Genomic DNA, 27,055 nt, shown 5'->3' with positions numbered 1-27,055 from the left:
TCTGTCTGTCTGTCTGTCTGTCTGTCTGTCTGTCTGTCTGTCTGTCTGTCTGTCTGTCTGTCTGTCTGTCTGTCTGTCTGTCTGTCTGTCTGTCTGTCTGTCTGTCTGTCTGTCTGTCTGTCTGTCTGTCTGTCTTCCAGCTGCTGTGTGAAGACGCTACAGGCCTCAAGTTTAACCCCGTCCTCTACCCCAGGGTGAGTACATATTTACATTTTAAATCTTACTATGGCATTTTGCAGGTCATTGACATGAACATTTTTGAGAACCACTTGTTTAAACAATATTTAGGAAGCAACTTCAATCAATCCCAAAAAACACAACCTACAAACTACCAATATTTACAAGCAACTTTACAGAAAAACAAGTCACAAGTGGCTTATAATAAGCAGACATGGCAACGCTGATTGTGTGTGTGTGTGTGTGTGTGTGTGTGTGTGTGTGTGTGTGTGTGTGTGTGTGTGTGTGTGTGTGTGTGTGTGTGTGTGTGTGTGTGTGTGTGTGTGTGTGTGTGTGTGTGTGTGTGTGTGTGTGTGTGTGCTGATACACAGGGCTCCCAGTTGATCGTGGCTTATGACGAACACGAGGTCAACAACACCTTCAAATTTGGAGTGGTCTACCAGAGGTTTGGACAGGTGAGAGGATGATGATGAAGATGATGACGATGATGATGATGATGACAAAGACTCTTTCACTCCATTTCTTATTTGGAGAGACAGTAACTCTCTGCCCTACAAAGCCAAAGTGCAGTATCTACGATTTTGGACACATCGACTTATTTTTGCATCCCAAAGGTTGAATTAGCCTTCGTGATTTTGGAGGATAACCAATCACCTCAAGAACAGGTCAATTAGTGTAATATCAATTATATGCCGATATCTCATTTGGTTGGCTGACCAGTTGCAACACTTTTAAACTCATTTGTCAGTAAAAGAAAAAAAATGTAGTTGCTGCACTTTGGCTTTGTGTTTTTTTAGTTTTAGTTTTAGTTTCTTGCAAGCTGTTGACTTAATTTTAAATAGAAATATTGTGCTTTTGACTCCACAACGTTTCTAGCAAGAGACTCTTGGGACTGAAATTTGTAAAAAATAAATGTTATAAATTAACCACTTCACACTTCAAATTTCAAATATAGTGAAAATAGCCGATCTACGTGTTGCAGCGCGTATATCTGCTATCTGGCCTCAGTAATGTGTGTGTGGAGGAATTCATTGGCATAACGACTAAAATTGGGGAGGAAAAGGGGTCAAAAGTTCGGGAGGCTTTGTGGCCCTCACACCCATAGACATATACAGGTATAGACGCCTCCTCCGGCTCTGAGGCGTCTGTATCTCGGCTGCCATTTTGGAGAAGGCAAGTTTCCTGACTGGCCAATCACAGCGCGTCTTTTACGGGACTTGTCAGAAACTAGTTGTAAAAGAATATAACGGGATATTTGTATACAACTAGATTCTGACAAGTCCCGGACAAGGCGCGTTGTGTACAGTAGTCAGGAAGCTTGCCTTCTCACAAATGGCGGCGATGCAGGTCGCTCCAATGAACTGCAGAGGCCAATGAGGTATCTAGGTTTATATATCTATTTCTTAAATTGACTATATCTGTCTTAAATTGACTATATCTGTCTTAAATTGACATTAAATTATGGAAAGGCCAACCGGCCCTCCCATTATAGTCAATTTTGAAATAAGATTAGCATGATCTTAGCCTCCTATCCCCCTAAGAGCTTCGACTAATGCTGGTAATGTTTCTTCTGTGGTATTGTTTCTTCTGTGGTATTGCTTCTTCTGTAGTATTGACTCTTGAGTACGTTGTTGCACCTCCTTTGCAGACGTCAGAGGAGGAGTTGTTTGGGAACAACGAGGAGACCCCGGCCTTCAGGGAGTTCCTCAGTCTGCTGGGGGAGAACATCGAGCTGCAGGACTTTAAAGGGTCAGTACGTAAATTCTATACTGCTCTGGTTCCCAAAGGCACCCCCCCCCCCCAATACAGAATATGTTCATCCATGTTAACCCTAAATTACATTGTTACTTTTCACAGTGGCATCTTATGTTTTACTACTTTGAATAAGGATCGTCAGGCCTATATTATCGGCCTGACGGCCTCCCGATATTATCGTTGGTATTAGCATAAAAATGTAATATCAGAAAATATCGTTCTTTGAAGAAAAAGAAAACGCTTGTTGCGCTCGTTAATGTTATAGGCATCAAGGAAATTATGCTTCTGCACTGTCAAATAGGCCAACATCTAGGCCTAATCTAAGATTAGTGGGACTCAAATGACCACCAGTGAGTCCCGGGACTCACTTCATTGAAAACCTAACGACATCACTGTATTATATTGTAAAGAAAACATCACATGGATGCACCTGGTTCGTATCATCAGTGTTGTAGCCTGGGGTCATAGGGTGTTTCGGGTCTCGCAACAACATACATACACCCTCGCCCGGGTGACCCAGCCGGGGTTGATCAAGCCCCGACTTACGTCCCAGTAGCTACCCACGTACGGTCAGTCCTATAGGGAAAGACAGGGCCACTCAGTCCGCTTCTCCGGAACTACTCTGCTGGGACTCGGGGAGGCTCTGGCACGTGGAGGGACTAGGCTCTGTGGATGGCCTCCTGGCCGGGCTCCTCCTTCGTCTCACCAGGTCCAGGACCTGAGCGCTGTACTGGATCCTCTGCACCACCCCGATCCAAACATTTCATTCTGGCGTGATGGTTCCTTGGGCCGTGGTGGTGCAGGCTCCACTTGCAGCTTGCTTGAATGACCCTCCTTAACACATTGAATGCCAATCGCGTAGATCTACGCGAACCTATTTAAAGCCGCAGCGTGCCAGTCGCGTAGATCTACGCGAACCGGCGATTCCCATTGATTTTGCCCCAGGTGCACTTTCCGAATTTTTTTGATCCATTTCCGTTTCCGGTTTCCGGTCGGAAACAGAATTATTCGGGTTCCGGTTTTTTCGATCGTATCCGCTTCCTGTCTGGGATCCTGTTTAAAACTCGATTTTCTCGGTTGTTGTTTTTCTCCTCGCTGATCACTGTTTACCGTTGATCGGCTGTATCTTCAAGATGGCGGCTCGCATTTGGAAACTGTTTTCGCTGGCCGTTTCTCACGGATCCGCTGTGTGTTTAGAACCAAATGAACGTGCACTTTTAACTTATTTAGCGAGGTCTGTGGCGACATGAAAAAAACAAAAAAACAACAATAAAACGCTGGCACTGGTGAGTACATTATGAGATTAAACTCTGGCATGGAATGTGTTAACGGCCTCACCGTGGATTTGTTGGTCTTCTTCCTCACGGAAGACACAGGCTGGGGCGCCAACCCATACTGCTCCCATATTAGATGTATTAGATATTATATTGATATTATAGCTATTCTATTTCATTAGATATGTGATGTTGTTACCTGACAGTTAGTTGACTTTTTTGTGAAAAGCCCGCAGGTATCGGTTGATATCGGAAATTAGGAGTTAATATCGGAATATCGGATATCGGGAAAAAAAATCAATATCGGACATCCCTACTCTTGAATGCTGCCGTCGGATACGGCATGGAAAGGAAAGGAGACGGCATGGAAAGGAAAGGAGACGGCATGGAAAGGAAAGGGCATATTTGAGTTTCTGTCACCATAGTAAATGCTGAGTTCATGGTCTGGGAAGAGAGGGCACTGTTTACAGATGGGTAAAAGGGCGGTGGTGGAAAAAGTACTCAAAAGTTTTACTTACGTGGAAGTATCAATACTACAATGCAGAAATACAAGCACAAGTAAAAGTCCGGTATTACAATTTTTACTTGAGTAAAAGTACAAAATTATTGGCATCAAAATATACTTAAAGTACCAAAAGTACTCATTATGCAGAATGTCCTATTTCACATTTTTTATTTCATCAAAATATATGAAAACTTTTGATCTACAAGCTCACAACGCACGTTGTGAGCTTGTAGATCTGCTATTTTCAAATAGCCAAAGTATATAGGGCTGAAGTGGTTAATGCACATTTAGTAATAATAATAAAAAATACACAGAGTAACTAGTCACTAAAGTTTTCAAATAATTGTAGTGGAGTAAAAGTAGCTTCCTCTGAGAGTAGAAGTATTGAACATTGGAAATACTATATAATAAATGTACTTGGTTAACCCATTGATACCTGGAACGCATCTGTGTCACTTTAGATTTCTTTAGGCTATTCAAAAATAGCAGATATACAAGCTCATAGCGCGGCACCGAGTGCCGCGCTATGAACTTGTAGATCTGCTATTTTTGAAAAATTGAGGGAAAAAAAAATTTGTTTTTTTTTCCATTTTCTTTTTAGGATTTAGAAGACATTTCTAGAATCTTCTCAGGTCTTAATGGGTTAAATGATCACTGGGGATTTCACAGTGTAAGTTGGGGTCACAGAGATGCAAACGGCATCAAATGGGGGTCCGTTGTCCTTGAAATGGTAAAAGGTTTGAGGGTCGCCGGCCCCAGTCTAGACTAGATTAGCTCTGAATAGAGAGATAATTGAATGGAATATTAATTGAATGGAATAATTACTGTGAGCCGTGTATCTCCATATTTAAATGTTTGTATGTTAATTTGTGTTTGTGGCGGCAGTGGCTCAGGGCCGGGTAGAGTGAACTGGAAAACCGCAAGGTTCCCAGTTCGATCCCGGGCTGGGGCGCTCCCCCAGAGTTAGTGTCGAAGTGTCCTTGAGCAAGACGCTGAACCCCTAATTGCTCCCGATGAGCAGGTTGGTGCCCTGCATGGTTTCCTCCGCCATCGGGTGTATGAATGTGTGTGTGAATGGGTTAATGGCACAATCAATGTAAAGCGCTTCGGATAGAAGCGCTATATAAATGCACCATTTACCATTTATCATTTTGTTAACCCATTCAATCCGGGAACGCATCCGTGTCATTTTAAGATTTGTTTGGCTATTCAAAAATAGCAGATCTACAAGCTCGAAGCGCGGCACCGAGTGCCGCGCTTTGAGCTTGTAGATCTGCTATTTAAAAAAAAAAAAATCGTGAAAATGTGTGCAATTCACAAATCTTTACTTCTGGGGGGTCCCTGGAACAAAATATTTTGAGATGGGGATGGGGGGGGGGGGTCCGTGGACAAAAAGCAACAGAAGTTTTATTTATTTGTATTTTTTTAACTGTTAGGATTTTAGAAGACATTTGTAGAATCCCCCAGAAGCAAAGATTTGCGTATTTAAAAAACATTCCAAGATTTGCACAACAAGATTTGCACAAATGTAAAAGAAAATGTGCAGATCTGCAAGCTCATAGCGGAGCACTGAGTGCCGTGCTCTGAGCTTGTAGATCTGCTATTTTTTGAATAGCCCAAAGTATAAAATAATGGTTATAGCTAAAAAAAAAAATCTAAAATGACACATACATGCGTTCCCGGATTGAAAGAGTTAATGCCCCCCGGTTGTCATACAACAGTGTTGCGCAAAATAAACGAGAATAGGCGATCTACAAGCTCACAGCGTGTCCTATCGTGTGACGCTTTACTTGTAGATCTGCCATTTTCGCTATTTCTGAAACCTTTTGAAAGTGGTTACGTGTGTACTTAAGTGAATGTACTTAGTTATTTTCCACCACTGCAGACAAGCACTGGCAGACAGAGTGGGAGTCCGTCACACTACTTTGAATAAAAATATATATAATAACTAGAAAAAGCGCTCCTCCTATAACAGGCTTATGTGAAAGATTTGGGGCAGAGATTCGGAATTGGCATCCAGGGAGTGTGTGTGCAAAGTTTCGCTGCGATCAGGCCAACGGTGCCGGAGATTAGCTGTTCACAGACAGAAGGACGGACGGACAGGGTCCAAAACATACTCTCTCGCCATACCTTCGGCCTGGGCGGAGACAATAATTTAAACGGGATATATTTATAGTTGTGGTTGTCTTCATGTTGTGTTCCGTAGGTTCCGTGGAGGGCTGGACGTGTCCCACGGCCAGACGGGCTCAGAGTCGGTCTACACCGTCTTCAGACAGAGAGAGATGATGTTCCACGTCTCCACCAAGCTGCCCTTCACCGAGGGAGACGTACAGCAGGTACTGTAGGAGAGGAGGGGGGACAAACTAGAGTTATACAAACTAATTAACACATTAAAGCAGTGTTTCTCAACCAGTGGTCCTTGAAGGGGTTCCAGGTGGTCCCCATATAAATCAAATGGACCCTTATACATCTTTAAGACCGGGAACGCATCTGTGTGGCTATTTAAAAAAATAGCAGATCTACAAGCTCGTAGCGCGGCACCGAGTGCCGCGCTACGAGCTTGTAGATCTGCAATTTTTTGGGGAAAATCGTTCAAAGGTGTGCAAATCTTTAGTTTGGATATATATATACTTTTTTAAAGCGAAAATGTTTAACTCAAATCTTTGCTTCTGGGGATTCTACAAATGTCTTCTAAATCCTACTAAATCCTAACATTTTTTACTTGTTGCTACCGTATATTATCAATGGTTTTCAAACTTTTTTCATGTCAAGGACCCCCAAAATAATATGTATTTGTCCGCGGACCGCCTCCCATCTTGAAATATTTTGTTCCAGGGACCCCCCAGAAGCAAAGATTTTAGTAAAAAAAAAAAAACGAAAGGGTCCATTTGGTTCCATTTGTACACTCTCAGAGTTACAGACCCATAATTTACAGACCTATCATTTAGCTGGGGACCCCCTGGAGCTGGAACCCCCTCAAGGACCCCTGCGCAAACAGACAGACATTGCAGACAGACAGACAGACAGACAGCACAGACAGACAGACAGACAGACAGACAGGCAGCACAGGCAGACAGACAGACAGACAGACAGACAGACAGACAGACAGACAGACAGGCAGGCAGGCAGGCAGGCAGGCAGGCAGGCAGGCAGGCAGGCAGGCAGGCAGGCAGGCAGGCAGGCAGTTGACAAAGTTAACAAACCTGCCTACTGATGACGTGAAAAGTGTCCTGTAAGTCCATACGGGCTGGGCTTCCTTGGAAGCATGACACTTAAATAAATAAAAATCAGTCATCAATCAATCGGTAGGCAGGTTGCTGAACTCTCCAGAGGGAGCCCTCCTCGGAGACACAGAGTGAGTAGACAGGAATGGTGCCATAATATAATGAGCGTTTGTATGATATGCGGGTCCATTTGGTTACATCTGTACACTCAGAGTTAACCCATTGAGACCTGAAGCCGATTCTACATGTCTCCTAAATCTCAACAGTTTTCTGAAAAACCTATGTTTCTATATCAGTGGTGCTCCATCTTTTTCATGTCCAGGACCCCCAAAATGATATGTATTTGGCCGCAGACCCCCATCAAAATATTTTGTTCCAGGGACCCCCCAGAAGCAAAGATTTGAGTTAAAAATGTTCGCTTTAAAAATATATATATATTCAAAGATTTGCACACATTTTCACGATTTTTCAAAAATAGCAGATCTACAAGCTCATAGCGCGGCACTCGGTGCCGCGCTATGAGCTTGTATATCTGCTATTTTTGAATAGCCCAAAGTGCAAAATAATGCTTTTGAGCTCAAATCTAAAAATGACACAATTCCAGGTCTTAATGGGTTAAATGAACTCTCCTGTGTACAAGTCTGTGTTTATTCTTCCACGCCGTTGCTTCGGGCGCTCAAGGCATCGCTCGCCACCGTCGGGACTTGTGGGAAATCATTTTTTAGGTGGAAGTGAAGGACGTTCACGTTCGACTGCAGAGAAAACCTGTTCTCCCGACGCCAAGTATCTGTCAGAGGAAAAAACGAATCAAATCAAAACATTCTAAAGGTCAAATCGTGCATCTATAGCGGCCATTTAGAAAAGAATACCCAGTGCTCTCCCTCTCGCTTCAAAGTTGCCTCTGTTGTACTCCCACTGCAAAACGGCACCGACTGGAATAATAAGAACACGCTTGATATGTTACTCACGCTCGCATCTCGGGGGCCCTCTGGGGCATTGGTTCTCAAAGTGGGGTGAAAGTGGGTTCCAGGGGGTCCCCAGCTAAATGATGGGTCTGTGTGGGTCTGTAACTCTGAGAGTGTACAAATGGAACCAAATGGACCCTTATGGGTCTGTAACTCTGAGAGTGTACAAATGGAACCAAATGGACCCTGATGGGTCCATTTGGTTCCATTTGTACACTCTCAGAGTTAAATTAACATTGATTTCACGATTTAACCCATTGAGACCTGAAGCCGATTCTACATGTCTCCTAAATCTCAACAGTTTTCTGAAAAACGTATGTTTCTATATCAGTGGTGCTCAATCTTTTTCATGTCAAGGACCCCCAAAATTATATGTTTTTGGCCGCGGACCCCCATCAAAATATTTTGTTCCAGGGACCCCCAGAAGCAAAGATTTGAGTTAAAAATGTTCGCTTTAAGAATATATATATTCAAAGATTTGCACACATTTTCACGATTTTTCAAAAATAGCAGATCTACAAGCTCGTAGCGCGGCACTCGGTGCCGCGCTATGAGCTTGTATATCTGCTATTTTTGAATAGCCCAAATTGTAAAATAATGCTTTTTAGCTCAAATCTAAAAATGACACAGTTCCAGGTCTTAATGGGTTAAATTGGGGTCCAAGAGATAGAAATGTCATTAAATGGGGGTCTGTAGCCCTAATGCATGTCCAACTGGGGGGTCCTTGAAATTAAAATGGTTGAGAATCACTGCTAGAGCCGTAAAAATCTTCTCTTATGGGGGTCCCTGAGGCATATCTTTTCGAGGCCTAATAAGTCTCTCTCTCTCTCTCTCTCTCTCTCTCTCTCTCTCTCTCTCTCTCTCTCTCTCTCTCTCTCTCTCTCTCTCTCTCTCTCTCTCTCTCTCTCTCTCTCTCTCCAGCTGCAGAGGAAGAGACACATAGGAAATGACATCGTGGCGGCGGTCTTCCAGGAAGAGCCCACGCCGTTCGTACCCGACATGATCGCCTCCAACTTCCTGCACGCCTACGTCCTGGTGCAGGTGGAGCAACCCTGCACCGAGAACACCACCTACAAGGTACACTACTATATACACACCACATAGACACCACCTCTACAAGGTACACACCACCTACACACACACCACTTAACCCATTGAGACCTAGAACTCTCATTTTTAGATTTGAGCTAAAAAAGCATTATTTTACACTTTGGGCTATTCAAAAATAGCAGATATACAAGCTCATAGCGCGGCACCGAGTGCCGCGCTATGAGCTTGTAGATCTGCTATTTTTGTAAAATCGTGAAAATGTGTGCAAATCTTTGAATATACATATTTTTAAAGCGAACATTTGTAACTCAAATCTTTGCTTCTGGGGGGTCCCTGGAACAAAATATTTTGATGGGGGTCCGCGGCCAAATAAATATAATTTTGGGGGTCCTTGACATGAAAAAGATTGAGCACCACTGATATAGAAACAAACGTTTTTCAGAAAACTGTTGAGATTTAGGAGACATGTAGAATCGGCTTCAGGTCTCAATGGGTTAAACACCACCTATATAAGGTACACACCCCCCGCACAAGACAGATTGCGTATACATTTATATTTAGATTATCTCTAATTCTTCTTGAAGTATTGAGCGGCTGAGATCTAATCAATCGGGATGAATTGATTTAGTGACGAGTAAGGGGTCAAAACTTTTTGACCACTCTTTTTTTTGGAGTGGTGTTTGGCAGGCTGCTCCAGCCTGGCATCATAAAACGTTTTTATTTTGGGCACAGAGCTGCCAACGCCCCGGGCACTTAATGGACAAGTGATGAATGAAGACACAACCCAGTGGATCGATGGAGTCGTCCTGTCGACCGGCCGGGCACTAGAACTGCAGCGCTGATGTCCAGACCTTTTTTTCATCCACAAATCGCTCACTTTTATCCTTCACTTTCACATCCTTCACAGTTTTGTTTTTGAGTGGTGCCAACAACCACTCCATCAATTTGACTGAGTGTTTTTCACTTCTGTTATTATGAGTGTTCTTCAGTACTGTAGTACCACCTGGTATGGATGTCTGTCTGTAGCCTTAAAGTCACAACTGCTGCAGCAACTGAACATTTGTTCAAAGATTGTTGGACAACCACTTCAGAGGCTCTATACATCTACGTATAATGACAGTATGATAAGGTTGGCAAGGAATATCACTTCAAACACTAGCCATGCTTTGTATGGAGAATATAGGTTGCTGCCTTCAGGAAGGAGATACAGTGTTCCTACATACAATAAGGTCAAACTGAAGAGGTCCTTTGTCCATCAGACGACATTGAGGCTTAATCAGGAGTTGTAGGCCAGGGGTAGGCTGAGAGGTGGACATTGCTCTTGTCTTTGTATGTCTTTATGTATGTATTTTGTTTTGTTTTCTTGTGTCATGTCAAATGTGTGTACTGTTTATTGTTGCATACATGGCTGCTGGGTCGCATGACAAATTTCAGTGTGAACTGACAATAAAGTGTTATCGTATGTCGTATCGTTTGTACTGTATGTCCATATGTATGAGCACGGCAACAACAGCCACAGCTGATCTCTCTAGTCGTCCTCAGACGAGCCCTCCACCGTTGCTTCCAGTCATCGCGGTTCTCCATACATCTGGCCAGTTCGTTGGTACTTTGCGCTCCTGCATCAGTCTTGAGTGCGTCCACGTATGTTAGTGTGGGGACGTCCTCGTGACCGATGCCCGTGTGTTGGTTCCCACAGCACCGATTTGCTGGCTGGCAGTTCTTGATGTCTTTGGCAGTGTCCTGCTACTCTCATTCTCCTGGGTGCTATTGTCTCGCTCAGGATCTTGTTGGTAACATGTGTACTCTTGCTGATAAGTACTACACGCAACATTCTGGTGTAGCATCCATCTAGAGACTTCTGCAGGGTTGGCTTCAGGGGTCCAGCATTCACTGCCATAGAGGAAAACAGACTCAACCATTGCATAGAAGAAGCTGAGTTTGATTTGACGGGGGAGGTTGGAGTTCCGTACACTGGTCATGCCGTTCAGGGCCCTCCATGCAAGTGCCAGTTCCCAGCATGCTAAACTTCCCAAACTTGCTAGGTGCTCTTAGACGGCCAATATAGAGAGAGGCTGTAATTGCTTAAGCCCCGCCCCCTCTGTGTCCCTTTTGAGCAGGCTTGAATGGACAGGGATTTAACATTGTTCCTCTAGTTCATATAGCTAGAAATTAACTCATCAAAGGCACCACTCACTTTGATGATGATTTTTCGTACATTGACTGAGGAGAATATTACTGTCATGTTTTTTTTTCTAATGCTGCTTCTACAGCCAGTGGATATAGAGGTCAAAGTGGTTAAACTGATTTTGATGCTATATTAACTTGTGTTTCTGGGAACCCCCTGATTTAGTTTTAGTCTTTTGGTCTTAGTCTTAGTCAACAAAATTAACACTGAATGAGACCAAAAAACCCAACAACTAAAACACAACTCTATCACTATCCTTTCATTTTGAAACTTAACCCTTCCATTGTGTTAGGGTCTTTTTTGACCCGTTTTCAAGTTTAAAAAGGTAAAAAGTACCCTTTACATTTCTTTATTGGAACGAGGCTTCATGGTATCCTCAGAAATAGCCATTTTAACGCAACAAAAGTATTTATCATAATTGTAATTAATTGTGATGGTCTCAAAAAAAAAAGTGACACTTGTGGTGTTAGGGTCCGAAATGACCCAGCAAAGAAGTGTGGCTCAATTCCCCCCCAAATTGTCAATATTCAATGTTTACATGTTTGAGAGTGAGAGAGACTTGTCCTCAATTAGCATTTGCTATCAGAAGTAAAATAAAGTTTGAGTTTATGAAAAATAAATGACTTTTTACCTTCTATGGTATACGGGTCATTTCGGACCCTAACACCACTAGTGTCACTATTTTTTATATTTTTTACATTTTTTTATGTTAAAAAACGAAAACAAGAATTTTTTTTATTGATTTTTTTTTGGAAGTGTGTTCTAATTATTATTCTTAATTATTATATTCTAGCTAGATAACATCATTATCCATTGCCTTCATTATAGGAAATGTAATGAGTGAATTTTAAAATTTTTATAATAGAAAACGAGATATTTTGAGTCAGCTATGAGTTGGGAGAAAAATATTAATGAAAATATATTTTTTTTTGTATTTTGGGCTGATTTAAATCACCGGTCAAATTTGACCCGCTAACACCACAAGTGGATGCAGTTTTCTAACACAATGCAAGGGTTAAGCTTGAGTAACGCCCGGGATTCGAACCCGGGTCTCCCGCGTGGAAAGCCTACATCTTAACCACTAAGCCAAAGGGATATCCCCATTGCTTGGTGGAGATATTAGAGTTTCAGGCCATCAGGCTGAGGTAGTGAACCACTCTGTTACACTTGTATCTGAACAATCACATCATAAATAATGCATGTTTTGAATGTGATTCATGTGTTTTATCTTGTGTTTTGTATCTTAAACAGGTGTCTGTTACAGCCAGGGAGGATGTGCCACCATTTGGACCTCCTCTACCAAACCCTACTGTCTTCAAGAAGGTGAGACAGTTTGTTTGTTTGATTGATTGATTGACTACTTTATTAACAGTTTGCAAAGCCTGTGAGTGCCCTTTTAGAGCAGTTTTAGAGTGGTTTTGAAGGAGAGTAAGGATCCATATGTTTTTATAACTGTCATAAACATTTTTGTGACATAGCAGTAGAACTCATTTAACCCCTTGTTTGAGCCAAATCTGGGTTGGACGTGATTAGTGGACTTGATTAACGTTATTGAAGTAGTCTGACAGGTACATGGGTGTCTTTGTGGTGTAGTGTATCTTGTAGACCAGGTTGAAGTAGTTTGACATGTACATGGGTGTCTTTGTGGTGTAGTGTATCTTGTAGACCAGGTCCATTGCAAGTTGCTGTACTCTGTCCTCTACCCTGAGCCATCCCACCCTAGCAAAGTGAGCAGGGGTTAAAACAGTAACCACCCTCCTCCTGGGGGGTCCACCTCCTGGGGGGTCCACCTCCTAGGGGGTCCACCTCCTGCGGGGTCCCGAGGAGTTCCAAAGGCCAGTGTGGATATAACCCCCCCCCCCCCCCCCCCCCCACTAGTAGGAGACAAAATTCTCAACCTGTGGCCACATGATAATGTGAATTCACGCGACCGGGATGTTTATCAGAATACAAATAATTGGTAAAACACTAAGACTTTATTGATAATATAATATTAATATAAAAAATATATGAAAGAAAATGTAAAAACCCTGTCATGGTATGTTTTCTTTGAAACTTGAAAATGTAGTTTACGCAAGCCGGACCACAGTTGATTGATTGATCAGCCGTGTTAAAGGAGTAGTTCACCCAACAAATATTTTGAATCAATTACACACCCCATGAAGCCTTGAATTCATGGAGATTCTTTTGTTTTTGTCGCATTCCTAAGCCAATCATTTGATGACCGGCGGAAAGATGCTTATGTCTCCGGTAGGAGACACAAATGACCTGCATTGAGTCTCCTACCGGAGACATGAGCATCTTCATCAAATTATTGTCTTAGGAATATGACAAAAACAAAATAATCTCCATGAATTCAAGGCTTCATGGGGTGAGTAATTGATACAAAATAAGTCATGTTTTGGGTGAACCAATCCTTTAAGTGGTCAGATGGCTGGGCCGAGAACGAACGCTTATTTTGAGATTTCCAAAGGTTTTCAAGGTTTTCAAGGTTGAAAAGTTTCAATGTTTCAGACTCAGAGTCACTGCGTAGGAATGGAGTGAGAGGACAGGAGGCGGAGTTAGTAGGAATGGAGTGAGGGGACAGGAGGCGGAGTTAGTAGGAATGGAGTGAGAGGACAGGAGGCGGAGTTAGTAGGAATGGAGTGAGGGGACAGGAGGCGGAGTTAGTAGGAATGGAGTGAGGGGACAGGAGGCGGAGTTAGTAGGAATGGAGTGAGGGGACAGGAGGCGGAGTTAGTAGGAATGGAGTGAGGGGACAGGAGGCGGAGTTAGTAGGAATGGAGTGAGGGGACAGGAGGCGGAGTTAGTAGGAATGGAGTGAGAGGACAGGAGGCAGAGTTAGTAGGAATGGAGTGAGAGGACAGGAGGCAGAGTTAGTAGGAATGGAGTGAGAGGACAGGAGGCGGAGTTAGTAGGAATGGAGTGAGAGGACAGGAGGCGGAGTCAGTGGAGAGAGAGGAAAACAACACAAGATGGATGGCTTCACACTGTAGTTGATAATGATGAAGGTCACCTTCATCACCTCGTCCATATATCCTCCTCCTCCTCCCTTCACTTCTCTCTACCTCCATCACTGATCCACTTATATACCTCCTTATTCCACCTAACCTCTCTCTCTCTCTCTCTCTCTCTCTCTCCCCCCCCCAGGGACCAGAGTTCCGTGACTTCCTGCTGACTAAGTTGATCAATGCAGAGAACGCCTGCTACAAGTCTGACAAGTTCGCTAAGCTAGAGGTGAGACAGACACACACACACACACACACACACACACACACACACACACACACACACACACACACACACACACACACACACACACACACACACACACACACACACACACACACAGACACACACACACACACCTCATCTTCTCTCTCATCATGATAAATGACGATCCCAACACTCTGTCTGTGGGTGGTGGAAATTGCACAGTGTCTCAGTTAATGATTGAATATTTTTGTACAACCTCACACGCCCACACAGATGCATGCACGCACACACAATGAAAGTGTGTTGGTAAATGAGAATGTGTGCGTGCGTGCGTGCGTGCGTGCGTGCGTGCGTGCGTGCGTGCGTGTGTGCGTGCCTGCGTGCGTGCGTGCGTGCGTGCGTGCGTGCGTGCGTGCGTGTGTGCGTGCGTGCGTGCGTGCGTGTGTGCGTGCGTGCGTGCGTGCGTGCGTGCGTGTGTGTGTGTGTTCCAATGGCCTCACAAAAAACAATGCCTGAACCTGTAACCTTAAACCCTAATCTAACCTTTAAATGAGTAGTTCACCCCAAAAATTACTTATTTCCTATCTATTACACACCCCATGAAAAACAATGCCTGAACCTGTAACCTTAAACCCTAATCTAACCCTTAAAGGGATAGTTCACCCCAAAAATTACTTATTTCTATCAATTACTCACCCCATGAAGCCTTGAATTCATGGAGATTTGTTTGTTTTTGTCACATTCCTGAGACAATAATTTGATGACGTCTGTCAGTAGGAGACTCCACCGGTCATCAATTTATTGGCTCAGGAATGAATGCAACAAAAACAAAAAAAATCTCAATGAATTCAAGGCTTCAGGGAGTGTGTAATTGATTTGACAATAAGTAATATTTTGGGTGAACTACTCCTTTAAACCTATAACCATAAACCTAAACGTATCTAAAATGTAAAGTATTTTTTCTGTGGTCCAGAAACGTTGCCATTGAACGTTTGTGAAGAATAGTAGAGAACAGTGACATTGGGTGTGTTCCAGGGACGTACCCGTGCAGCGCTGCTGGACAACCTCCATGACGAGCTGCACAGACAGAGCCAGGCCACGCTGGGACAGGGCCAGCCCGGGGACGAGGACCGGCTGGAGAACGGGGGACACGGTGGCCTGCTGGAGTCCTTCAAGGTGACAACACCTCCTCTACACCTCCTCTCCTCTCCTCTCCTCTCCTCTCCTCTCCTCTCCTCTCCTCTCCTCTCCTCTCCTCTCCTCTCCTCTCCTACGCCTCTCCTAAGGCCCGGCCCTAACTGGGCCCTGGGCTCAGCCCGGCCCGAACAATTAACATACATTTAGGCCCGAAAACCCTGAAATATGTCATTGTGTGCTTAAAGGAGAATTTTGGACTAAAGTTTTCTTACCTTTTCTATGACGTTATGATATCTTAGGATGAATGGTACAGTAGAAAAATGTCATAACTCCACCCCTGAGCCGCCACAGCTTAAAAGGTGCGCGGATAGGCCTTAGGTTAGATCACATATTCTAATAGCTTTTTTTTTTTTTAAATTTTGGTGAGATCTGACGTTCATAGTGACAGAACACTATGAAACCAAAAAAAAAAAAAAGAACAGAAGTCTCGCTAGACGAGATTGAAATCTCGAGATTTCAATCTCGTCTAGCGAGACTTCTGTTCTTTTTTTTTTTTTTTTTTTTTTTGGGACAGTGTTCTGTCACTATGAACGTCAGATCTCACCAAATTTTTTCTTTTTAAAAGCTTTCAAAATATGTGATCTGGGGTGGAGTTATGAAATTTTTCTACTGTACCATTCATCCTAAGATATCATAATGTCATAGAAAAGGTAAGAAAACTTTAGTCCAAAATTCTCCTTTAATGTCCTCAAAGTCACGCATCCAACAAGCTTTGAACTGAGCAGATTGGACCTTCTGTGTTCCAGAGATAATGGCCAAAACATCCTGAAAACTGCCACTTTTGCCGATTTTCGATTGAGTTTTGAGTTTTGAGTCATTGTTGCCCGTTTTTTCTTTAATAACACGGGATAGGAAGGTCGGACGGCGACAAACTAGATACCTGGGTAAAGTTCACTTTCAGCTGCATCCAACACATCCAGTGCAATATTTTCTGCCATACTGTTAGGCCGCTAGGGGCTGTTGAAATTTCTTTTTTGAGGGTAATTCCTTTTTTTCCCTTTTTTTTTTTTCTTCACGGAACCCGAGCCCCAAAAACGTCGGGTTCGGGCAGAATTTGAGAACTAGTCCTCTCTACTCTCCTACTCTCCTACTCTCTTACTCTCCTACTTTCTCCTCTCCTACTCTCTCCTCTACTACTCTCCTCCTCTCCTACTCTCTCCTCTCCTAGTTTGCAGGAGTGGTCCGTTTTGAACAAAATGCTGATTGTCGTGAAACTTTGCACGCACATTCCCACTAGGCCGAGGAAGACATGCCACCCTTTTCACATTTGGGCTGTTATAACGCCACCAGGAGAACCAGTTTTTATATCACTCCTACAGACTTCCCACTGAGCATGTTTCGGGCTATTAAACATCTAAAAGACATCAACCGGGTTATAACACCGGGTTTTTTCAACGTCTAGAGGCTAAGCCTAGACGTTGAAACAACGTCATTTCAACGGCTATGTATAGACTGTCTAGACGCTTAAAACAGGTAATCAACGCCTAAGCTAAGCCAAGACGTTGAAAAAACTTTCACTGTTCGACCAGTTATAACCCGGTTTTAGAAGGACGTCTAATAGCCGACTATGGCTCACTGGGTTTGTTCCAAATATCACACAAATCCGAACACATTATCTCTATATGGTCATGTGATCAAGAGGGATCAATCGGATTTGTTCATATTCCATCCTGATTGACTAATTCCGAAACATTGCTGGCCCACAATAACCTACCCGACCTGGCGGAGACCTGTGCTCCGAGCACTTTTTCTCTCCTCTCCTCTCCTCTCCTCTCCTCTCCTCTACTTCATTGTACAAGGGACATTAGACCCCCCCCCCTGAAAGTTAAAACCTGGTTGATATTGCAGTCTCTTAGTCAGTAGCTACTGTAAATGGAAATTATTTTACGTAAAGAAATTGACCATAATGCTCTGTGCGTGCGTGCTTGCTTGCTTGTGTCTGTGTGTGTGTGCATGTGTGTGTGTCCTTGTGCATGTGTTCCTACTTTGACCATGTGGCTTTTGCTATTCACAGGCAGCATGGCCGGCTGTCGTGCACTTTCCGCAGTCAGCCACTGGGGGCGCTGCACTCATCGTCGCCCTAGCAGTCACTGTATATTACCTGTCAGCATTACTGTAAAAAAATGCATGCATCCTCATAATAAACAAGATTTTCTATACATTAATTTGCCATATTTGCCATAGTTTTTTTTAAAGTATCAATGTATATTTTTCTTCTTCTTAAAGGGATATTTCACTTTCAAATAAAATAAATATTTAAAAAATAATATAAAAAAGAATGAAAAAAGTAAAATCACGTCCCCCTCACGCATTATAATGTTCTTGTGAAGGGGCCGTGAACTTTCTATTGCTTTCTTTCGATATAAGTAGGTCGGGAGTGGCTTATTGTCGGTATCAGCTGATTACACACAGTGCGCTAGACCCCTGGGAGATGGATTGCTGAGGTGCAGCGCTACACATAGCATCAGCTCCCAGTACTTAGGCTACCGCAAGACTTAAAGCACCCACGCCGTGCTACTCATGCGCTGAGTTGACGGTGCCCGGGATTGAACCCATGACCTTGTGGTCTAAAGGCGAGAGCTCTACCGATTGAGCTACCCAGACACATAGACTTCTATGTTTATTTTATTTTAAAGTGAAATATCCCTTTAAGAGACTGCACGTTAGGGTCCTTGAATGTAAACTCCTTAATTAACCTATTAAGTCTGGGAAAGCATCTGTGTCATTTTAGATTTTTATATATATAGCAACACGTTTTTTCAGAAAACTCTTCGAATATTGGTTTAGAATTGTGGTTCTCAAAAATAGCAGATATACAAGCTCACAGTGTGTCACTTTGTGCAGCGCTGCGAGTTTGTACATCTATTTCTGATAATTTTTTGAAAAACCTTGAAAGTGTTTGAATTATTTTGCCATTTTTAACACAAAATCTTCTCTTCTGGGGGTCCCTGGCACAAATCATTTTCAGATGGGGGGGGTCCTTAGTTTTAGAACTACTGATTTAGAAGGCATTTGTAGAATGGGCCTCAGGTCTTCATGGGTTTGAATGATTATTTAATCCGTTAAGACCGGGAACGCATCTGTGTCATTTTAAGATTTCTTTGGCTATTAAAAAATAGCAGATCTACAAGCTCATGGCGCGGCACCGAGTGCCGCGTCATGAGCTTGTATATCAGCTATTTTTTTGAGAAAATGTGTGCAAATCTTTGAATGTGTATTGGGTTAATAGGTTATAAGAAGATGTTTTATCATGCTGTGTGATAACTTTCCTTCACCTGGTTTGTTTGATGGAGCATTCTGCCCTCTGGTGTCTGAGAGATGCAATAGCATCTGTGGAGATAGGATCCAGTAATAGCAGAACAAAATCTTCTTCTTCATCATGTTCTTTACAATGAATGAAAAACTAAACATTATGGGTCTTTATTAAAACAATATCTCTCATCACCTTTCTCGTTTTAACCATTTTAACACACATTCTCTTCTCTTGTTTTTCACTCTTTTTTTCCTTCTTTCTGTTTCGTCTCTCGTCTCTTTTGCTCTCTTTTCTTTTCTTGTCTTTCCTTTTCCCTTTTCTTTTATCTGTCCTTTTCTCCTCTCCTCCTCTCCATGGTGTCTGGCTCTCCTCTCCTCTCCTCTCCTCTCCTCTCCTCTCCTCTCCTCTCCTCTCCTCTCCTCCATGGTGTCTTCTCCTCCTCCTCCAGAGGGCGATGCGTGTGAGGAGTCATTCCATGGAGACCATGGTGGGCTCGCATCGCCACCGGAGCCCCGGGGTGGGAGGAGGCGTCCCGGCCAGCCTGAGTGGAGGAGGTCTGCCCCAGAGCACCTCCGAGTGTACCAAGAGCACCTTTACTGTGAGTAGAGGGAGTAACGGAGGAAATGGAACATTAGACGCAGAGGCCAATTTAGAACTGCGGAGGACCCGAGTTCAAATCCGGGGTAGAAGAGGGCAGCTTTAAAGAGATAGTTCACCCCCACAATGACTTTTTTTCTATGGATTAGTCACCCCATGGAGACTTGAATTCATGGATATTTTTTTTGTTTTTGTCTCAATAAGCCAATAATTTGATGACCGTCAGCGGTTCCGGTAGGAGACACAAAGAGTCTCCTTTGTGTCTCCTACCGGAACCGCTGCCTACCGGTCCGCTGGTCATCAAATTATTGGCTTAGGAATGTGACAAAAACAAACACATATCCATGAATTCAAGTCTCCATGGGGTGAGTAATCCATAGACTTTTTTGTGAACTATCCCTTTTAAGGGGGATGACTAAAGACAGATGGATGAGTGAAGATTAGATAAAGGACAGGAAAGATGGATGGATAAATGAAGGTGAGAGAGAAAGACAGGAAAGATGGATGGATGAAGGAAGGTCAGTTGTAATGAAAGAGGGAGTTTCCAGTTCGTCAGCTGTCAGAAGAGAAGAATGTGGTAAGATAACAGTATAGTTTACAGTATAACAAATATATATATATACATTTATAGTATTGAAAAAAAAAGAAAACCACACAAATGGAAATAACAGCAAAACAAAAAGAAAAGAAGAACTTTGACTCGGTTGCAATTTTTTTTTAATGAATGCCTGTATGTCAGGAAGTCAGGGGTTATCTTCTGGAGCTGTTCCACTCCACGACCCCACTCTGGATGAGTGGATGAAGACGGACGGACGGGCGGACGTCCTCAGCCCATACGTCCGTCAAATGTCCCTCCGTCCGTTCGTCTGTCCCTGTGTTGATTTCATGAACTAAAACTATGAGGAAAAATGTTTGTCCTCTACCTTTTTTCACTGACGAAAACAAAATAAAAACTAAGCTATGATGACTAAAACTAAGACTAAATATATTGACAATTTCGTCAACAAATAAAAACTAAAAACTAAAAGGTTAGTGAGGGATCTAGTGGAGAAGAGATCCAGTAGAACTAAAAGACAAGTCATTTTATGTTTGGTTGCGCTCAGGTGTTGCGTTCTGAAAATAGCAGATCTACAAGCTGCGACGCGTTGTGAGCTTGTAGATCTGGTATTTTCAGCATGCAACCAAGTGTAAAATCAGCCATTTCGACGCCATCAAGGCACTGCCAAAATACATTTTAGTCGACTAAAAATAGACAAAAACTAAAACATTTCAGATGACAAAATATGACTAAAACTAAATGGAATTTTATTCAAAAGACTGACAAAAACTGAATACAAATTTGCTGTCAAAATCAACACTGGTCCGTCCGTCTGTTCGTTGTTATTGATCCCACGGAAGAAGTTCAGTTGGCAGTCATGGCAGCTATAATAATTATTATTATTATTATAATAATAATTATAATAATAATGAACAGTAGGCTGTAGCTGCAGCACCCAAAGCTACTGTATGCTGTGTTTACATGTTACAATAATATCATTCCATGAGGAGTATATTAACTCTTTTCTCCTTCTTTTCCAGCCTCCTGTGATGTCGGCCAAGTCTCCTTTGAAGAGCCCGGTCAAACGGCGTTCTGGTCTGTTCCCTCGCCTCCACTCCAGCACAGACACTCCCTCAGAGAGGCACGCACGCAGGTCAGCATGTTCAATCTGTCTGGTGTGCATGCCCAAAGCCATAGTAGATATCAACCCATTCACTCCGGGGAACGCATCTCCTTTTTTTTATTTTTTTTCGGCTATTCAAATTTGCGCTATGAGCTTGTAGATCTGCTATTTTTGAAAAGTAGAAAATCTTTTTTAGGCGAACATTTGTAAAATAATTTGTTCCAGGGACACCCCCCATAAGCAAAGATTTGCACAAATGTTGAAGATTTTTCAAAAATAGCCAAAGAAATCAAAGATTAGGCTACAGAGACGCGTTCCCAGATTGAATGGGTTAAAGGGATAGTTCACCCCAAAAATTACCCCATGGAGACTTAGCCGATAGCCGATGTACAAGCTCACATCGCGTTGCATTGCAACGTGTTGTGAACTTTTCTTGCCAATTGTTCCCTGCTAGGGTTAAAAAAGAAAAACCCAGACATGTTTCATTGACAATTTCGTCCTCGTTGTCTGCAGCGACCAAAAGACCACAGAGTTCTGCCCGCTGTCGCAGGAAGTGAGGTCAGAGACGACGTCCAATCCCAGCTCTCCTGAGATCTGCCCCAACAAAGACAGGTGAGGTTACAATTAGGGATGCACGGATATGGACATTCTTGGCCGATACCGATACCGATGTTTAAAATAACAATTTAACCCATAGCCGAAACTGATACCGATATGTGTTTATTTAGTTTTTGGTGCTATTATTTCCCCCTTTTGTGCCAGGGAAACAAATAAATCTTTCATTATAAGAAATAACTGTTCAGAATCTGCAGAAACACAACATAATTGCCTTGATGCAAGTAACACTAACGAGTGTCAACGAGCATCAGCTGGACAGTGACACACCTCAGCTGTGCTGAACTGAAAGTGGAGTTAGTTTTTAAAAAAGCCCTTGAATATGACACGATAATATTTACTGTGATTATGGTAAGCTTACATTTCATATCACAAACATCATAGAATTAAAAGTCCTGTAACTTTAAAGTAATACTAGGTAACGTTTTCAACAAAACTAAAGTTAAATTGTATATCTTTTGCGAGTGGCAAAAGTTTCACAACACCCACTCCGTGAATTTCACCCCCGGAAGCCTTTTATTTATATATTTTCTATTGAACGTGTACGGGGGGGACTTTCCCGGGAAAATGACGTTCTCAGGAACTACCGCAACGGTTTCCTGTTTGGCCAGGAACTACCGCGCTATTAACAAAAAGGAACCTCACGCTGATTTTAAGATAATGTAGGATTGGAAGATCGAAAAAGAACAGAAAAAGAAAGCACAGCTCATGGTAACTAATGCTCCACTGGCTAAGAGAAACGATCCGTAGATAGTATAAAACAATTAAAAGATCGCTTTTTGAAACGCTTCCGGCTTCCGGTGAAAACGAATGGAATTCTGGGTAATCGAGGACTAGGGAAATTGTATGCAGTGACGGTAGTGACCAGCAGAGGTTGCTAAAAATCGTTATTTGTGATTCTGCATTGTACAACTTTAACTTTAACCTTGCCGATACCGATATTGACCGATATCGGCAAATATCGTCCGTTACCGATATGTGGGCGATATATCGGTGCATCCCTAATTACAATCCAATTGAGATGTGTCCCAAAAAACACAGGTGAGGTTACAATCCAATTGAGATGTGTCCCAATAAAGACAGGTGAGGTTACAATCCAAAAAAATGCCATTCAGACATCGCTGGTCATCCTGAATGTTGCTTCCTACACTTCAGTCAATTCTCTTTACAGACCAGCTGTTTCATCTGTTATACTTCTGTTCATTATTGCATCCTGTTTTGAAAACCGGCGATCTATAGACCCAATTATCACCACAGCCGAAACTTAATTTCAGGGTAGATAATGGTGGCATTGGAGCAGTATGATTCATTAGCCTTATTACTGGAAGAACAGGACACTTATGATATTGTTATCGACTATTACAGATATATTATATTGTTCTAATATGTACATGTTGACATACTAGACATAGCTAATGTTCTTGACACTTTTATTTTATATTATGAAAACGTCCATGGGCATTCTACCCGGAAACACCGGTTGAATGTGTTTTCTAAACATTTCTCCATGGCTGCAGGCCGTTTGCCAAGCTGAAGGAGTGTAGCAGCGGCAGGCCCAACATCTCCAGGTCTTCATCCAGCACTAGCAGCTTCAGCAGCACAACGGGAGAGACAGAGGCTCTGGAAGAACTGGATACAGTGAGTAGTATTAGTACTCAACTGATCTGTGTTGTTTAACTCTTTAAGACCCGAGAACGCATCTGTGTGTCATTTTTAGATTTCGTTGGGCTATTCAAAAATAGCAGATATACAAGCTCATAGCGCGGCACCGAGTGCCGCGCTATGAGCTTGTAGATCTGCTATTTTTGAAAAATCTTGAACAATTTTGTGCAAATCTTTCAATATATATATATATATTTAAAGCGAGCATTTCTAACTAAAATGTTATTGCTTCTGGGGATTCTACAAATGTCTTCTAAATCAGTTTAAAACAGTTTTCTGAAACACTTATGTTGCTATAATATTAATGTCAGTGTCAAGGAGCCCCACAACGATATGTATTTGGCTGCGGACCCCCATCTAAAAAAAAAAAAAATCCAGGGACCACCAGAAGCAAAGATTTGAGTAAAAAACAATTGCTTTATAGATATATATTCAAAGATTTGCAAAAAAAAAACACGATTTAAAAAAAAATAGCAGATCTACAAGCTCATAGCGCGGCACTCGGTGCCGCGCTATGAGCTTGTATATCTGCTATTTTTGAATAGCCAAAAGTATAAAATATGGATAAAGTGGTTACACAGATGCGTCCCCCGGTCTTAAAGGGTTAATGGAGGTCTAGAAGAACTGGATACAGTGAGTAGGACACACTAGAGTTCTCAAGGGGCCTGAAAATTAAGGCCCGGTCCTACTGGGCCGGCCCGAAGCTCGGCCCAGCCCGAACGATTACCATACGTTTAGGCCCGAAAACCCCAAACTATGTGCTTAACGTCCTCAAAGTCACACGCTTTGAACTGAGCAGATTGGACCTTCTGTTCCAGAGATAATGGCCAAAACATCTTGAAAACAGACACTTTCGCCGATTTTCAACGATTCTCGATTGAGTTTTGGCCATTGTCGCCCGTTTTTGTTAAATAACACGGGCTAGGAAGGTCGGACGGCGACAAACTAGAAACCTAAGTAAAATTCACTTTGAGCTGCATCCAACACATCCACTGCCATTTCCGTGTGCCTTGCCGTTAGGCCGCGAGGGGCAGAAATTTTAAATTAAAATATTTTTTTGGGGGGGTAATAGATTTGCTCGGCCCGCCCCGCCCCAACCAATTAGCATAGATTTTGGGCTCGGCCCGGCCCAAAAACGTCGGGTAGGGTCGTGTTTGGGCAGAATTATAGAACTCTAGTATACACAGAGGTGGAAAAAGTAGGCCTACTCGCATTTTTTTACTGTCTGAGATGGCCAAAGCAAAGAAAAAGAAGTATCTCCTCTGCCCCTGATCCCCCCCCCCCCCCCCCCCCCCCTTCAGGGTGGTCATTCGTCCTCAGTCCCAGTCTTCAGTCCTGCTCTGAGCGTCGATGGTCAAACATCAGGTACTCCTGTCATCATGTGCCGCAGTCCCACAGGTAGGCTACTGGGTTATACACCAATCAAAACAATAAATCCCACAATTGTTAAAACATTGTAATTTTTCAAAAGATTCCCAGGAAAAACAAAAAGTGATTAGTGTATTGTATTTATTGTAACATTTGGTTCCTGGGGAGATATTGTTTTTACAACGCACACACGCACGCACACATGCACGCACGCACACACACACCTTACTGGCTGCAGCCATGGTTTGAGGTTTTAAATACTTTCAGGAGGCTGTTTGGCCATATATGGTTTGTGGTGTTTAAAGATGTGTGTCTTGTGTTTTATTTGTGCAGATGTGAAAAGTAAGATGTCCCCCAGGTCAAACTTGAAGTTCCGTTTCGACAAGTTGAGTCACCCAGCCGCCACTGTAAGATTTTAGTTTAGTTTTAGTTTGTTTTGATTTTTTAGTTTGTATTCGTTTTTATTAGTTTTAGTTTTTCAATACTTTTGGCCCTTTTCAATCCTGCAACAAATAAACAAATAAGTCAGGTGCAGGATTGAAAAGTGCCAAAAGTAGTATGTAATAAAAACTATTCAATTGCAGATTAAGTGTATACATAAATTGACAACAACGAAAACTAAGGGCATTTTGTCTATCATTTCAGTTTGTTTTAGTTAGTTTTGTAAACACACAATACAGTTTCAGTTACTTATTGTTTATTCTTTTTGTTTCTAGTTTTTATTTATTTCAGTAACACTTTTTTTCTTTTTTCTCGTTATTTCGTTAGTTTTTGTTAACTATAATTACCTTGACAACTAGGCACCCAGAGCGTTTATTCTTTTGGCGATTAATTTGCATGAATTTAAACTGCTGTTAGTGTTATTATGAGTACATAATGCACCCTGAGCGCGATCATAACGAGGCGATGATGCAACGTAAATATGTTTTTGAAACGAGGCAAAATATTCACCTCGAAACAAAATCATCAACCTGTATCAATTATGCTGAAAACAGTAATGGAAAGATCGCGCCCCCCTTACGCATTAGAAGGACATTTTAATGCGTGAGGGGGCCGTGATTTTTTCCTTTATTTTTTATATATATTTTGTATGTATTATATTTATATTATATATTAAATATTTCATTTTATTTAAAAAGTGAAATATCCCTTTATTAAAATGTGTAGTTTTTTTTTACTAAAACTACTAAAACCTGCTCTTCTCTCACTGGTGTTTCTGTTTTGTTGTTCTAAATCTTTTCTTCTAGTCCGAGTAGCTTCGTTGGAAACGCAGCGTCCTGTACAGAGAAGGCACAGTGCAGGCTGAGCCCACGGCAAACTACCACTTAACCCATTCAGTCCCAGAACGCATCTGTGTCATTTTAAGATTTATTTGGCAATTCAAAAAATTGCAGATATGCAAGCTCATGGCTCATGAACTTGTAGATCTGCTATTTTTGGAAAAATCGCGAAAATGAGTGCAAATCTTTGAATATATTGTATATTCGTTTTTAAAGCGAACATTTTTAACTAATATCTTTGCTTCTGGGGGATCCCTGGAACAAAATATTTTCAGATGGGGGGTCCACGAACAAATACCTATCATTCTGGGTGGTTCTTGACAAAAAAAACCACTGATATTATAACAACGTACGTTTCTTTTCCCCAAAACTTTTTTGGGATTTAGAAGACATTTGTAGAATCCCCTCAGAAGGAAAGATTTGAGTTAAAAATGTTCACTTTGAAAAATATATATACATTATCAAAGATTTGCAAAAATGTTCACGAATTCCCGCCAAAAAATTGCAGATCTACAACTCGTAGATCTGCTATTTCTGAATAGCCCAAAGTATAAAACAATGGTTTAAGTGGTTACACAGATGCGTTTCAGGTTTGAATGGGTTAAAAAAAGAACCACAGACATCATCAGAAAACCAACTTGCAGAACCACTTCACCCAAAGCCACGGATCCAACCTGAAGGACCATGCTATACTGACCACTCCACAGTCTCCCTGCCCAGTGCAAACTATAACTGACAATACTGTGAGTGTACGTTAGTCAAGGCTAATAGTCGTCTGACCAAGAATGACATATTTTCACAAGTCGAACGTGTCATTTTAATAAGCCTTAAAGGGATAGTTCACCCAAAACAAATTTATTTTTCTATTGATTAGTCACCCCATGGAGACTTGAATTAATGGATATTTTTTTGTTTTTGTCGCATTCCTAAGGCAATAATTTGATGACCAGCGGATCAGCAGTTCCGGTAGGACACTCTCCTTTTTGTCTCCTACCGGAACTGCTGGTCCACTGCTCATCAAATTATTGTCTTAGTAATGTGACAAAAAAAACAAAATATCCATGAATTCTC

The 27,055-nt window shown here is 42.2% G+C and overlaps 1 protein-coding gene across 9 annotated transcripts in view; it reads left to right on the top strand.

Moving 5' to 3' along the window:
• rap1gap2a (RAP1 GTPase activating protein 2a) overlaps positions 1 to 26,824 on the top strand; it is a 189,471-nt gene extending 162,647 nt beyond the window's left edge. For 7 of the 9 annotated variants that reach the window (XM_080429439.1, XM_080429440.1, XM_080429437.1 and 4 more), the window contains 15 exons: positions 141 to 194; positions 549 to 632; positions 1,826 to 1,926; positions 5,918 to 6,047; positions 8,822 to 8,977; positions 12,387 to 12,458; positions 14,286 to 14,372; positions 15,387 to 15,527; positions 19,250 to 19,399; positions 20,977 to 21,089; positions 21,573 to 21,671; positions 23,192 to 23,312; positions 24,638 to 24,734; positions 25,038 to 25,111; positions 25,952 to 26,824. In XM_080429439.1, coding sequence (XP_080285565.1) covers positions 141 to 194; positions 549 to 632; positions 1,826 to 1,926; positions 5,918 to 6,047; positions 8,822 to 8,977; positions 12,387 to 12,458; positions 14,286 to 14,372; positions 15,387 to 15,527; positions 19,250 to 19,399; positions 20,977 to 21,089; positions 21,573 to 21,671; positions 23,192 to 23,312; positions 24,638 to 24,734; positions 25,038 to 25,111; positions 25,952 to 25,960 — 1,488 coding nt within the window. In that variant the 3' untranslated portion in view covers positions 25,961 to 26,824. Of the gene's footprint in view, positions 1 to 140; positions 195 to 548; positions 633 to 1,825; positions 1,927 to 5,917; positions 6,048 to 8,821; positions 8,978 to 12,386; positions 12,459 to 14,285; positions 14,373 to 15,386; positions 15,528 to 17,562; positions 17,699 to 19,249; positions 19,400 to 20,976; positions 21,090 to 21,572; positions 21,672 to 23,191; positions 23,313 to 24,637; positions 24,735 to 25,037; positions 25,112 to 25,951 lie in introns of those variants that run through there. The other 2 variants (XM_080429438.1, XM_080429445.1) reach the window with 2 other exon arrangements.
• The last annotated feature ends 231 nt before the right edge of the window (positions 26,825 to 27,055 follow it).

This window comes from Gymnoscopelus braueri, assembly GCF_963280865.1.
Source record: "Gymnoscopelus braueri genome assembly, chromosome: 5".
Classification (NCBI taxonomy): domain Eukaryota; kingdom Metazoa; phylum Chordata; class Actinopteri; order Myctophiformes; family Myctophidae; genus Gymnoscopelus; species Gymnoscopelus braueri.
Note: the sequence above shows the minus strand (reverse complement) of the source record. Positions and strands in the feature narration are given on the sequence as shown.